Raw genomic sequence first — 15,696 nt, forward strand, 5'->3', positions numbered from 1 at the left:
TCCAGCAGAAGCTGGGAAAGCTTCCAGCAGAAGCTGGGAAAGCTTCCAGCAGAAGCTTGGAAAGCTTCCAGCAGAAGCTTGGAAAGCTTCCAGCAGAAGCTTGGAAAGCTTCCAGCAGAAGCTTGGAAAGCTTCCAGCAGAAGCTTGGAAAGCTTCCAGCAGAAGCTTGGAAAGCTTCCAGCAGCAGCTTGGAAAGCTTCCAGCAGCAGCTTGGAAAGCTTCCAGCAGCAGCTTGGAAAGCTTCCAGCAGAAGCTTGGAAAGCTTCCAGCAGAAGCTTGGAAAGCTTGCACCAGAAGCTAGGAAACCTTCCACCAGAAGCAGATTTTGAGAAACTTAACTTGATTCGCAAGCTTCTCTGTTACCAGATTTCAAATATTCATCCAGTTTTTCTAGAAAAGCCCACTAGCTTTTCCGGAGGAAGCTTTGCCAGTTAATAGGGTTCACAATAACCATATCTTCAGGGAAATGTTTTCCTTGCACAACCTTTTGACAAGTGACCAAAACATTGAAGAAAACACACAATAACCTCTCAATAACCATCGATAGTCACATTATTGTCCAGTTTATTGCGGACATTTATCGTTCATTCGATAATCACCGTCGCTTTGCGGCGCATCCCAGCAAGCGTTGTCCCTCTTGGTGATCTCGACGGCGAACAACAATGAGTTTGTCATCGGCGATCTGCCGACGTAACTTTCCCATCAGCGTGTGTGTGTGCGCGCGCGCTTGTCAAAGGGTGCATTTTGACAGCTACGATTAAAATACGACGACAACGACGATGTCGCCGAATCTCAATAGTACGGAAAAAAAAGCTTCTTGCGCATTGTATACAAATCGATTGAGCAGAAACAATCGACAAGGTAATAAATATAAATTTTTATATTGAATTGTAATATTTATAAGCGATGCTTCGCCGGCGAATACCTGCCTGCGCTTTGCTCGGACTGATCGCCGTAGATTTATAAACAAAAGCCAGTCGTCGCTGGCTCTCTTCTCGGGAGGAAGCAGTTTATCGCTCATCGCTGGGCAGCACCGTGAAGAGGAGGAACAGCACGAAACATACTTTTACTGGCAACATAAAAGGAATTCCGCTCGCACATTGTATTCTTCGGAAGGAACATTTTACGCAACAACCTCTGTCCACGTCCCGTTCCCATCTGCGTGCCCCTCGTCTTGTCGGGTTGTCTGGTGGTGGTGGATCACCCATAGGGTTACCATATTTGCGCTTATCGGAAAGAGTACATGTTTTCATCTCTATAAAAGAGTACTAAAGTGTACGCTTAGCCTAAAAGTTTAAAATTTTGAAAATGAACTTTTTACTAATGTTTGTCCTAGTTTCATTGTTCTGATAATTTTTATGTTCTTTTTTAAATCCAATGCCGTTGCTCGCAATCACTTTATCGACGAAAAAAGTTTAATTTCATAAAAAAATGGAAATATTTACTAAATACGCTGTTTTGACCTAAATAATGCAAACAATTGTCAAATTCATATTCACAGTTAATTTTCCTACATTCGCAGTATATTTTGTAATATCTTTTCATTGAAGAATTCACGAAATTTAATCTAAATTTCATTCGCTAATCCTAATAAGCTGATAAGCAAGCATTCTATACTAGACGTTGATTCTGAATGAATCGATTTATTCAGTTTTTTTTTATAATGACGCATATCATGCAGAAAGCCATTCAAATTTCGGCGAAATTCTAGTCTATCAAATATTTTTTTAGTACATACTTTAGCAAGAATGTTCTTTACCAAATGTAGAACAACATTTGTTTTAACAGGAAACTAGGACTAAGAAGAACGATTTTTTGAACCTTGGATCTGAAAAGAATCTCAAGCATTGTATTTCATTTAAGTTTTTCTAAGTAATTGTTGAAATTTTATTATCGTGTTTTAGATACTATATTTTAAAGTTCAACCCTTCCATTCCCACAGCTCTGTTCAATCACTGGACCATTGAAAAACAACCTTCCTAGAAAATGCGCATGAAAAAAATTGATCCAAATGGTTCAAAACCCATTCAATAATTAATAATAAACTAATTTCTATATAAAGTGAAATATATTAGTTTATGATTACTTTCTAATTATTATTGAGTTGATTTAACTATTATTTGACGAAAAACGTTGGATCTCCTGTTTTCATGAGATAGATCTAGTTTCTTCAAAAGATTATTTGTTTTGTTCGGCAATCGGCAGTAATAACTAGAAAATAGTACATTTGAGCCCATTTCGTAAAAAGAATAGTACACACATTTTTAAGGCAAAAAAGAGTACATGTACTCTAAAAAGAGTACGTCTGGTAACCCTAATCACCCAGCCTTCTTGTCTGACGCTGGACGCTCCTCTTTGCTGTGGGAATTGCAGGTCGTCGGTTCCGCGGCGCATAAATATAAACATATTTGGATGTCTATTTTTGGCCGTTTTCGGATCCGTTGCAGCGTGCGGACATTGACAATCGGATTGTTTACATTTTTCGTACAAATACGGTCAAATCGGAGAGATTTCGTTTTGGGGGTAATCGCATTGTTGGAATTTGAAACAATTTTGATGGGATTTTTTGTTTCAGTGCAATGGAGTAGAAATGTCACTTTGAAAACCTCGGGCGGCTAACTTTGATCGCGTTTAAACTTCTTCGGAAGCTATCGGATGACCCCTCGTTTGGGGAAACATTGCCCATCACCGATAAAGATTGTCATCACAATGATCTCGATATCGCATTACATCAGCGCCCAGTAGGGTAAGATGGTTCAAAGTGCATAGTTAAGCTCAACTATATTCGTCAGAGAAAGTTTATAAGAACTTGTAACTTATCACAGTAGTTTAGCTTTAGGCCAGCCGATCTTCCGGAAGCGTTGAACGGATCGTTTAACGGAGGCATTCCACCTAGTGAGACCGGTGACGATGTCAAATACGCAAATTGAAACCGCTGATCAAGTACACACAATTGGATGCCTGATTTGCTACTGAGAAGTAATTTCTTGACCTATCTTGATGTATGGGAAATTCCTGCAAGAAATCGATCAAGAAAGCGCCTTTTTATGATCGCAGTATTGTGCTCTGCAAGATAAATCCACGTAATGCGATTATCTGAAAATGTCGATATACCGTCGCAGTGATAATGAAAATTACCAAGTGTTTCAGATTTAGTAAATTTGAAGCATTTGCGTCTTTGATGAATGAAAAAATCCAAGCCTACTTGACGCCTTTTGACGTTGCAATTGAATTGCGCGCATATCTTCTGCGCGTTACCGCCGCCGCTGGATGTGGATTTAAAATGAGCGCCGCAATACGCAGTTGAAAAGAAATGTCAATTAAAACGAGAGTCACTGTAGAAAATTTCAACAAGGAATCGGCAAGAAATTTCTTTAGCCATTCTTTTTAGCAGCAAATCAGGCTTAAGGGTCCAAGGTATCTAATAGAGGGGTAGTTCAACCTGAAGATACGTGTTATAATTACGCACTATAGTTATTCAAACTATCAAATTGATTTTAAATTTTTATTTGGATTTCCTACCCGAATAATAATTTAATAACAATGTAAGATAGGCCATTTACCCATGAGTGCATTTTGAACCACTTTACACTACCCAACGATTCGAGTTTTCTTCTCGAATGCGAAAAAAGAGAACATTGCAAAGAACCAATGACACGATCGAACCAGATATAATTCACATGTCGTCGTACCTCTTAATGTATTTTAAAGGTTCTCAATTTGTCATGTTTTTTGTGTACGGTTTCGCTGTTGTTTCTGATCCGAAAGAGAAGGCTTCGACTTCTTCTTCCTCCCCCTCCCTCTTTCCTATCGCGATCACTTCACTTTTATTCGTTTAGGTTGAATTTATTGTTCTTTTGGGAGCTGCATCCGAGTGCGCCCCTTAAACGGTTTGTAAGTGAATTCGAAAAGCGAATATTCATGTACCGAAAAAGGGGATCGAGCGATCGGCAAAGGGCGAAGACGAAAGACGATAACATTGTCCGGAAGAATGTTAAAAGCCATGTATGCTAATCTCTTTTTGATTCTGGCTGGCACTTTAGTCGGAGGCTTCATCATCCCGTGGTGCTTATCCGGGGAACACGGACAGATTTGGATATGGGACGCGACGCGCTGACCAGAAGCCCGAAAACGGAATGGAAACATGTCATGTTTTTCGAAATCGTGAGACAATTTTGTCCGATGGCCGCAACATAATCTGCGAAAAAGATATTCGCGCATGTGAGATCAGTGATCAAGCATGCCATGGATTTTTCTCTAGCAGTGCTGCCAACGTTCCGCCGCTGAGATTTTTGACAGTTGCGCGAAGCCTTAGTTGTTCGGTTATGATCGTTTGACCCGCCAAAGCCTACTACGTTCAGAACAATCGTTTACCATTCTAACTGATTTCCATAGTCAGAGGCCCCTAAAAGCAAAATGCGATATCGATGTCGGTCGGAGGAAACCTATTCAACAAACCAATAAATATTTTACGATCATGTTCCGGGCTGCAACGGGGCGAATTAATCGCTCAAACCATTGCAATGGGAATCGAATTTCATCTTCATAATTTCTTTTCCCCGTTCCGGAGTTGGGGCATAATAGATAAGTACCCAATCCCTATTGTGCATTGTTCTGTCCGAATGAATAAAAGTTGACGATGATCATGGGTCCGGGATCTACGGCCGGAGTTGTGCAAAACCTAGGGTTCTGCGGGCTGGATATGGATGGAGGATGGTGGCAACGCAACATCATGTTACAAATAAGGAATAGGCGAAGTTCTGCGTCGACGACAACCTTGACCGTTGCGACATGGCGCGTCCTCAGGATCGGTGCTGGTTGGCTTTGGGGTGGTCTAGTCGGAAGATCGTTGCGGCAGAGGTGAGGTCATTGTTTCTTCGATTGATTTAGACAGTACGGCAGGCCATAACGGGAGGAGAAATTCAATTGAGGCATTATCATTTGTCTAGGGAAGGGTTGCCAGATATTTCTTTCAATTACAGATTGCTAAAGCTCATTCTGACATAATGTTGATCTGAACTTCTCTGCAGGAAATTTTCCATCAATACTTTCTAGAAGCATAGAGATCTTCCTACGAGTGCTTGCCTTGTGAGAGTTTTCGTTAGAAGAAATTATACTTTTGCTTCAGCAGATTTCAGTAGATTTTCCTTGATAACATCCGTAAGCCTTCTTTCAAAAGATGGTTAGGTCTTCCTTTAGAAGATCTGTAGACTTTTCTTCAAAAGACCAGTAGGTCTTGCTGCAGAAGATCCGTAGGTCTAATTCCAAAGAATCGGTACGTCTTCATCTACAAGATCGGTAGGCAAACCTTCAGAAGATCAGTAAGTCTTCCTCCAGAAAATCGGTAGGTCTTTCTTCAGAAGATCAGTAGGCCTTCTTTCGGAAAATTGGTAAGCCTTACTTCAGAAGATCGTTCCTTCAAGAAATCGGTAGATCTTCCTTCAGGAGATCGGTAGATATTCCTTCAGAAGATCGGTAGATCTGCCTTCAGAAGATTGATAGATTTTCCTTGAGAATATCGGTAGATCTTCCTCCAGAAACTTAAATGGTTCTAAAGAAGTTTGGAAAAGTTTCCCCTTAAAGCTTAGAAATGCTACTCAAAGAGGCTTGGAAAATCTCCCTCCAGTAGCTTCAAAAACCTTTCCCTAAAATCTTGAAAACAATCCTCCAGAAGTTTGGAAAAGAAGAAAAAGCTTGGAAATGCTTCTTACAAAAGCTTTGAAATGCTTCCTCTAGAAACATGAAAGAGCTTGGAAAAGCTATTTCTAAAAGCTTGGAGAAGCTTCTTCTGGATGCTTGGAAGAGCTTCTTCTAAAAGCTTATGCAAGCTTCTTCTGCAAGCTTGAAAAGTTTCTTCTAGAGTCGAGGAGAGGATTCTCCAAGAAGCTTGGAGAAGTTTCTTCATGAAGTTTGAAGAGGCTTCTCCAAGAATTTTGGAGAGGCTTCTGCAAGAAGCTTGGAAAGGCTCCTCCAAGAAGCTTTGAGACGCTATTCCAAGAAGCTTGGAAAGCTTCTCCTAGAAGCTTGTAAAAGATTCCTCTAGATGCTTGAAAAAGCTTCTCCCAGAAGCTTGGAAAAACTGCTCCCAGAAGCTTGGAAAAGCTTTTTCTAGAAGCTTCAAAAAGCTTCTTCTAGTAGCTTCGAAAAGCATTTTCTAGAAGCTTCAAAAAGCTTCTCCTAGTAGCTTTGAAAAGCCTCTCCTAGAAGCTTGGAAAAGCTGCTCCCAGAAGCTTGGAGAAGCTTCTCCCAAAAGCTTGGAAAAGCTCCTCCTTGTAGTCTGGAAAAGCTTCTCATAGAAGTTTGGAAAAGCTTTTCCTTGTAGTCTGGAAAAGCTTCTCATAGAAGCTTGGGAAAGCTTCTGCTAGAAGAACTTTTTCTCCTAGAAGCTTGGAAAAGCTTCTGCTAGAAGAACTTTTGCTCCTAGAAGCTAGGAAAAGCTTCTACTTAAAAAATGGAAATACTTCTTCTAGAAGCCTGGAAAAGCTTCACCAAGAAGCCTGGAAAAGCTTCTCCTAGAAGCTTGGAGAAGCTTCTCCTAGAAGTTTGGAGAAGCTTCTCCTAGTAGCTTGGAGAAGCTGCTCCAAGAAGCTTGGAGAAGCTTCTCCAAGAAGCTTGAAAAAAGCTTTTGTTAGAAGCTCGGAAAAGCTACCCATAGAGGCTTGGAAAAGCTTCTCCTAAAGGCTTGGAAAAGCATCTCCTAGGAGCTTGGAAATGCTTCTCCTTGAACCTTGGAAAAGCTTCTTCTAGAAGCTTGGAAAAGCTTCTTCTAGAAGCTTGGAAAAGCTTCTCCTAGAAGCTTGGAAAAGCTTTTCCTAGAGGCTTGGAAAAGTTTCTCCTAGGAGCTTGGAAATGCTTCTCCTAGAAGCTTGGTTAAAGCTTTTCCTTGTAGTCTGGAAAAGCTTCTCATATAAGTTTGGAAAAGCTTCTGCAAGAAGAACTTTTTCTCCTAGAAGCTTGGAAAAGCTTCTCCTAGAAGAACTTTTTCTCCTAGAAGCTAGGAAAAGCTTCTCCTTAAAAAATGGAAATGCTTCTTCTAGAAGCCTGGAAAAGCTTTACCAAGAAGCCTGGAAAAGCTTCTCCTAGAAGCTTGGAGAAGCTTCTCCAAGAAGCTTGAAAAAACTTATCCTTGAAGCTTGAAGAAGCTTCTGTTAGAAGCTCGGAAAAGCTTCCCATAGACGCTTGGAAAAGCTTCTCCTAGAGGCTTGGAAAAGCATCTTCTAGGAGCTTGGAAATGCTTCTCCTTGAACCTTGGAAAAGCTTCTCCTAGAAGCTAGGAAAAGCTTCTCCTAGAAGCTTGGAAAAGCTTCTCCTTGAAGCTTGGAAAAGCTTCTCCTAGAAGCTTGGAATAGCTTCTTCCAGAAGCTTGGAATAGCTTCTCTCAGATGCTTGGTATAGCTTCTCCCAGAAGCTTGGAAAAGCTTTTCCTAGAAGCTTGGAAAAGCTTCTCCTAGAAGCTTGGAAAAGCTTCTCCTTGAAGCTTGGAAAAGCTTCTCGTTGAAGCTTGGAAAAGCTTCTCCTAGAAGCTTGGAAAAGCTTCTCCTAGAAGCTTGGAAAAGCTTTTCCTAGAAGCTTGGAAAACCTTCTCCTAGAAGCTTGGAAAAGCTTCTTCTAGAAGCTTGGAAAAGCTTCTCCTAGAAGCTTGGAAAAGCTTTTCCTAGAGGCTTGGAAAAGTTTCTCCTAGGAGCTTGGAAAGCATCTCCTAGAAGCTTGGTTAAAGCTTTTCCTTGTAGTCTGGAAAAGCTTCTCATATAAGTTTGGAAAAGCTTCTGCAAGAAGAACTTTTTCTCCTAGAAGCTTGGAAAAGCTTCTCCTAGAAGAACTTTTTCTCCTAGAAGCTAGGAAAAGCTTCTCCTTAAAAAATGGAAATGCTTCTTCTAGAAGCCTGGAAAAGCTTTACCAAGAAGCCTGGAAAAGCTTCTCCTAGAAGCTTAAAGAAGCTTCTCCTGCTAGCTTGGAGAAGCTTCTCCAAGAAGCTTGAAAAAACTTCTCCTCGAAGCTTGAAGAAGTTTCTGTTAGAAGCTCGGAAAAGCTTCCCATAGACGCTTGGAAAAGCTTCTCCTAGAGGCTTGGAAAAGCATCTTCTAAGAGCTTGGAAATGCTTCTCCTTGAACCTTGGAAAAGCTTCTTCTAGAAGCTTGGAAAAGCATCTCCTAGAAGCTTGGAAAAGCTTCTCCTAGAAACTTAGAAAAGCTTCTCCTAGAAGCTAGGAAATGCTTCTCCTAGAAGCTTGGAAAAGCTTCTCCTAGAACGAGAAAAGGAGCTAGAAGCTTGGAAAAGCTTCTCCTAGAAGCTCTAGAAGCTTGGAGAAGCTTCTCCTAGAAGCTTGGAACAGCTTCTCCAAGGAGCTGGAAAAGCTTCTTCTAAAAGCTTAAACAAGCTTTTTCTAGAAACTTGGAAAAGCCTCTCCTAAAAGCTTGAACAAGCTTCTTCTAGAAGTTTGGAAATACTTCCCCTAGATGCTTAGAAAAGCTTCTCTTAGAGGCTTGGAAAAGCTTCTCCTAGAAGCTTGGAATAGCTTCTTCCAGAAGCTTGGAATAGCTTCTCCCAGAAGCTTGGAAAAGCTTCTCCCAAAAGCTTGAAAAAGCTTCTTCTAGAAGCTTGGAAAAGCTTTTCCTTGTAGTCTGGAAAAGCTTCTCATAGTAGCTAGGAAAAGCTTCTGCTAGAAGAACTTTTTCTCCAAGAAGCTTGGAAAAGCTTCTCCTCAAAAAATGGAAAAGCTTCTTCTAGAAGCCTAGAAAAGCTTCACCAAGAAGCCTGGACAAGTTTCTCCTAGAAGCTTGGAGAAGCTTCTCCAAGTAGCTTCGAGGAGCTTCTCCTCGAAGCTTGAAAAAGCTTCTGCTAGAAGCTCGGAAAAGCTTCCCATAGAAGCTTGGAAAAGCTTCTGAGAAGCTTTCCGCAAGCTTCTGAAAAGCTGTCCGCAAGTTTCTGTTAAGCTTTTCACAAGCTTCTGAGAAACTTTCCGCAAGCTTCTGAAAAGCTTTCCGCAAGCATCTGAAAAGCTGTCCGCAAGTTTCTGTTTAGCTTTCTGCATGCTCCTGGTAAGCTCTTCGGTAGCTTATGAGAAGCTTTCCGAAAATTTCTAGAAAACTGTTTGCAAGTTTCTGAGAAGCTTTTCGCAAGTTTTTGTTAAGCTTTTCGCAAGCTTCTGAGAAGCTTTCCTCAAACTTTTAGGAAACTTTCCGCAAGCTTCTGGAAAGCTGTCCGCAAGTTTCTGTTGAGCTTTTCGCAAGCTTCTGAGAAGCTTTCCGCAAGCTTCTGAGAAACTTTCTGCATGCTTCTGAGCTACTGTAAAAGTTTCCGTAAGCTTTTGAAAAGCTTTTCGCAAGCTTCTGAGGAGCTTTCCGCAAGCTTATGAGAAACTTTCCGCAAAACTCTGAGAAACTTTCCGCAAAATTCTGAGAAGCTTTCCGCAATCTTCTGAGAAACTTTCCGCTAGCTTATGTGGAACTTTCCGCAAGCTTCTGAGAAACTTTCGCAACCTTCTGAGAAGCTTTCCGCAAGCATCTGAAAAGCTGTCCACAAGTTTATGGAAATCTGTTAGCAAGTTTCTGAGAAGCTTTCTGCAAAATTTTGTTAAGCTTTTCGCAAGCTTCTGAGAAGCTTTCCGCAAACTTTTGAGAAACTTTCCGCAAGCTTCTGAGATACTGCAAAAGTTTCCGTATGCTTTTGAAAAGCTTTTCGCAAGCTCTGATAAATTTTCTGCGAGCTTTTGCGAAGCTTTCCGCAAGCTTCTGATAATCTTTCCGCAAAATTCTGAGAAGCTTTACGCAAGCTTCTGAGAAACTATCCACAAAACTCTGAGAAACTTTCCGCAAAACTCTGAGAAGCTTTCCGCAAGCTTCTGAAAAGCTGTTGATTAATTGAAATTGCAAGAAACGTATTCAAAAATATATTCAATTTAGCGTGATTACAAACTATGATAAAGGCGATTAACAAAGCAAAATTACATCTCAATTGTTCCATAAAGGAAGTATCCGTCGATAACAATTTATGGCGTGTCTAAATCAATTGACTCCAAAGTCCGAAGTTATCACACTTCGCCCCTGGATGTCTCCCATCGATAACCCTTTTCAAGTGTCATGAAAATCAACCACTCCGTTTATCACTTCGAACTCACTCGGCAATTATGTAATTACTGCTCATCACTCACTCACTCCGCCGAAGATACCACACGATTAATCATAATTCACTCCCCTTTCTCATTTCCAGACTGGCGATCGAGTGTTTGTGGGTGCCCCCGGAAGCTACTACTGGCAAGGTAATTGACACAAGTTCCCTTGGTTATCTTCGATCATTAGACCATCAGAAGCCATCATTTTCTCTCGTTTGCGTGCGGCATCTGTCGTGTGAACTTCGACTCAATTCACAATTATGCTGCGATTGACAAAGTCACACGAGAAAGATGCGCAACAGCGCATTCTTCGATGAGAAAAGATCACTCTCTCTATTATGCACTCATAATTATACGTCGACAAAATCAACGAGGGGCCAATCCGAGAACACCAAATTACACCCCCCTCGAGTTATTGACCCGTGCTGCCCCCTTTTTCTCACATCCATATGCGAGATTGATTGTGCGTGCACGATTTTCGTAGCGCAGTTTAGATTTGAGATGAGTTTGATTGAATCGTAGTAGTTGGCGTGTCGGTTTATGACAGCTCGCTCCCCGTCCGTAGTCTACTGTGATGTGTTTTGTGTAGTAGCCCATTGCGTTCTTTAGTTGGAAATAAAAGAGCGCAAATAGATGGTTTGCAGTGAGTTTGAACCCGCTCATTTCCCCTGCCCTTGATTAATTAACCGATTAGACACGAAGCGCCCTAGTCAGCGCGTAATTCCTCATTGCTCTAATTGAAGTTCTCCGTTTTCTTCTTTTCACGAAATTGGTAAGTATTTGCTCTTGCAGTGAGGATTTGAGTGGATAACCATGAGCTGAGTGCCGTAGTGTTACGCCCCTCAAAGTAGATCTTAGTTGGCAGTGAGATTTTTGTCACTAAAAGAACCCCGACAATCGACATCGCAGCAAGCGTTGGTCGATCAAAGCTCCCAATTAGAAATAAGGCTTACCCTGCAAAATTACACTCTCCACGAATCACACTAGAATACCCGCACAAATACCGAATACCCTCCTCAGTAAAACAAACCTTACAACAGTGTTATCACCGATATTTTTCGTTTTCTTTTTTATGTTTTCTATGTCATTCCCCTGCCCACACCTGTGTTGTGCACGTGCTCGCAAAATACCAACCAAACCACCAACAACAAATCCCCGCCGCGAACAAACCAAATCTTAATCAATTTCAGGACAAGTGTATTCCATTAATACCGAAGCTGCGTTCCCCTATAAACCCCCGCGATATGGTCAGTTTGGCGAAGGAGGTAACCTATCGAATCCAGTTTCAACCAATCAATCGCTATTTGTAGCCAAACTACAATATACAAATAGTGCCTTTCCTAACTATCCATTCTAAAAAATAAGAAATCGTCAAACAAAAATTTACTTCAGTGTTTCCTTCCTTGGATCTCATCCACTCATATAATAAAACTCGCGAATAAAACCCATCATGACAGCTGGGAAGCGTGTTCTGCTTCAATCGCGCCTCATACAACTCGAAATGCCCATCTAACCTGCTCATGGCCCTTCAGCGAAACAATCAATGATGCCAACCATAACGCCTGACCATCTTCCTTTTCTGTCATTTCTGTGAAGCTCTCACCCGCAGTTCTCATCTCTCATGAGTTACTCTCATACCAACTGTCAATCAACCAACCATTCGATGACATTCGTTGGCTATAATTGGTGTTATTTGTTTTCCCAATTTGCTTTACGTTAAGTTACATGTGCTAAAACAGCGATTTACCGCAGTACCAATAAATTATCATAATAATTATCTTCCACCAGTCACATGCCATCACAAGTATTTATTGATTAACAAACAAATTTAGAAATAAAAAAAAAAATCATACCTCATCAATGTTTTGAGACAAAAAAACGCCGCCTGTGAACCACTGCGTTAGCTTAAGGTGAAACGTCTTATGCGTGGTATGCACCTGAAACGTGAGGCACTCAAGTAAAATTTCTCCTTTTTACCAAAGTAATTTTGACAGCTGATCCAGTATGAGCGAAGTGTCACTTTTACTTGCGGAATAATTGAGCGGCACATTTTTCCGTACGGAAAAGTGACAGCTCCATTTGTATGTACGGCAGGCGTTACTGACGTTATGAAATCAGCTCTACTTATCACCAGCATACAGCTCAAATAATTTCGATAGTGGAATCATTCCTTGACCGTTTCTTGTCCTATCCTTTTGCACAGTACTTATGATCAGCGTACCGGCCATTAGAATCTAACGTCTCACGAAAGATGTAACAGACAGTAGTGCAATTGGGTCCAAAAGCCCTGTCTCAGTTTTAGTATCAAACGTTTAAATTTAGGTCAAATCACATATTTACTCAATTTGTGAACGTTTTTCTTTGGCTTAAGTACAAAAAACAATTGTTTCCGGTTTTGAGATTTTGTCACACCCCTTGGTTGAAACTCAAATTTTGGGTGCATTTTGTTTTCCGTGTTCCTTTCGAAATGTCAGATAAGGCGGCATCCACAAATTACATAACGCTCTAGGGGGATGGGGGGGTTAGGCTCAAGGGTTACGGCTCATACAAAAAAAAGCGTTACGGAGAAACGAAACTTGCGAAACTAGTAGCAAGAACACGTTCCATCGTGTTATTCAATAAAAACAAGATTTAAACAAAAAAAAATGGGGACTACATATTCTAGTTTTAGTCTAATCCAGTAGCAGGAAGCTTAACACAAGATCAGCTACGTTGGTTCTCTATTTCTATAGATTAGTGCTTTTAAAAACTATAGTAGAGGCAGATGTCGTCCATCTTAGGATTCTAAGATGTTTCATCTTGAGAAGAAATGGAATTTCGTTGAATGTCCATCTATAGCATTTTTCACTCATATTTCCAAGAGCATGGTGTCATATTCACAACAAAATGAACAAACAACGAAAAGCATTTTCATCAATAGGATCCGAATTTTGTTGATAAAGTCTTGTTTTATTAAATAATACAAAAGAGCGTATTTATGCTACTACTTTGACCTTTTTTTATTACTGACACTATTATACTTGAACTTTAATTGCAACTATGGGTCGAAATCTCAAACTTGACACGGGGGTTTTACTTTTTAACATTGGGGTTGTTCCTATCTGACAAATCGAAAGGCACACGGAAAACAAAATTAACCCAAAATTTGCGCTTATATCAAGGGGTGTGACAATATCTTAAAACCAAAAAACAATGTTTGTATTGAACTAATGAAAAATAAAAATAATATTGTGATTCTTCTCAAAACATTTCGTTTTGCGATAGTCGCAAAAAAAATCCATCAAATCTGTGCTCACCAGTCATATTCTATGGCTCTACATGTCTAGGGAAATTTAAAAAATATTGTATAGCCAGTTTTGAAGTTTTTCCGATGTTCTTAGCCCAGAAGTTCAAAGGAAAAAAAAATATTGGAAAAATTTAAACGAGGTTTCAATGGCTTTGATTGTTAAATAAATGTAACTTGGTTCAAGGTTGTTTTGTCTAGTTTTTTGTAACTTCTGGTTGCAGTTTTGAGTTAAGAGATCAGCAAAGTTTTGAGCTACGCCCTTTTTGCGGCGTAACTAGCAAAAACAATATTGTTTTATTTTTAAGAGGTATTCCAATACCAGTAATCATGCTTAAAAGTTGTCAATGACAAATTGCTAAGTAAGTTTTTTTTTACAATTTATCCATTTTTATGGGCTTAAGTGAAGTGCTAAGTGGTTTTACGGAGCCAATTTTACAGTTATTGTTATGATTCATAGAATAATTTTTATCGCACGATAATCTGAATATCTAGGTTAACTTGTAAATTCACATATAACATTTTGTAAGCTTTACTCCATACAATACCTTCAAAACTGCCATCCGTCCTTTATAACTGAATCATTCTATCCAATTGTGATTTTTTATTGATCGAGTCTAACTCTAATGAACAGTATAATCTAAATCAATGTAATTATAGTACAAACAATGGATGAAAACCGAGTTGAGGAAAAGCAGCTATAGCAAAGATGCTTATGCAGTGCAAGAAATATCCGCTATTTTTTGGTTTTCATGAATTAAAAATCGTACAACTTACAAAGCATGCCGCATTCAGAAATAACAGTTTTATTAGGTCAACAATTTACAATTTCTCCAAAGTGAAAAACCAACATATAAGAAATCTAGATTTTCCAGCTTGAAATGACTTTATCTACATATGTAACACATGGTTAAACAACCTTGTTCATGGATATTGTGCAACGTTCAGTTTTAGTTTGCGGAAAATCTTAAATTGTTCTGCGGAAAAGTTGGCTAGGTTACCAAAAAGTATGCTTTCTTTTTTTTTGCCAAATTTTGGTTTGGACACACCAGCCGCTACAGCTGCAAGCAAACAAATTGAATCGTACTGCAGAAGCTTATTATTTTTTCATAGACTATATAATCGTGAATACTTTATGTTTCACTGTGTTAACTTATATTAAACTTAAGCATCTTCTTCTAGTTGATAGTTACTATAAGATCAATCTTTAATAATTAATTTGTAATTAAACTCTGCAAGCCTAGTTTTCAAAGTTAGCTCTGCTCTACAAATTCCATAGAATAAAATAATAAATGATGCGGCTATACTTTTCACTATTTTCTTCGAATTAAATATACTATTGCTGTTGACGTCGTTAATTTCCTTTTATTTCACACACTACTTACACTAAGTTTTATTAGTAACAAAATTAGATTTTAATGTTAAACTTACCCGACTATGGGCACATAACAAAATTATGTTATGATGATAAAATGATTTTATCGAACATAGGTTGTTACAATTTTGATGCAGGATGTTGTTAAAATAACTAAATTTATTACAAAAATGTGTATGAATTGTATCATATATATAACAAAATGTTTTTTTGATCTATCAAAAACATATCAAACATAGTTATAATCTAACAACCCTGAGTATTGTGCAGCAAAAGCTTATTTAGTTACATGGTGAAATCGGCTCCGTAATGCCTCATAGCGCTTAAGCCTATGAAAAATAGTTTTTTTTTGAATTGCATTCAGGTTCCATAACAGCTGTGCAAAATTTCAACTCGATCGGTGAAACCATAGTTTAGCGCCAGTCGTTCAAAGTTTGTAGCATCTACTATGGGAAAACTTACCTTTGCAAAGAAAAATCGCCAAAGGTCGCCCATCGACCTCTTTAAAAATTGTGAATACAGACCTTGGTCTAGATTTATTATTTGATTTATGGATTTCGATTCGATGCATTCGCGTACTTTTATTTGCGTTTCCATGTGCATAAACAATCAAGCTTTTTACGAGTGCTAATGGCTGTCGCAAAAAGGCTCGCTTTTTGGTAGGGATCAAACGATTTGACGTTTGGCTTGAGTCCGTTCAGTTTAAAACGACCCAAGCCAAATGTCAAATGGATTGAACGCTATCAGAAAGCGAGGCTTTTTGCGGCAGCCATTAGCGCTCATAACAAGCTGGATACTGCGAAAGACAAGCGGTGAATGATATGCGTAATATTATTATAAAATAGATACTGGCTCCGTAATGCTTTTATGCCGTTGAGCCTCACAATAACGATATTGATAGAATAGCTGTGGGAGATTGATAAACCA

General features: G+C 39.4%; 1 protein-coding gene across 4 annotated transcripts in view; it reads left to right on the forward strand.

Moving 5' to 3' along the window:
• Nucleotides 1-15,696, forward strand: part of LOC5578281 (integrin alpha-PS2) — a 289,453-nt gene that overhangs the window by 258,935 nt on the left and 14,822 nt on the right. For 3 of the 4 annotated variants that reach the window (XM_021839218.1, XM_021839219.1, XM_021839220.1), the window contains exons 7-8: nucleotides 10,210-10,258; nucleotides 11,302-11,376. In XM_021839218.1, coding sequence (XP_021694910.1) covers nucleotides 10,210-10,258; nucleotides 11,302-11,376 — 124 coding nt within the window. The remainder of the gene's footprint in view (nucleotides 1-10,209; nucleotides 10,259-11,301; nucleotides 11,377-15,696) is intronic. The other variant, XM_021839221.1, reaches the window with a different exon arrangement.

Source organism: Aedes aegypti, chromosome 1 (genome assembly GCF_002204515.2).
Source record: "Aedes aegypti strain LVP_AGWG chromosome 1, AaegL5.0 Primary Assembly, whole genome shotgun sequence".
Lineage (NCBI taxonomy): Eukaryota > Metazoa > Arthropoda > Insecta > Diptera > Culicidae > Aedes > Aedes aegypti.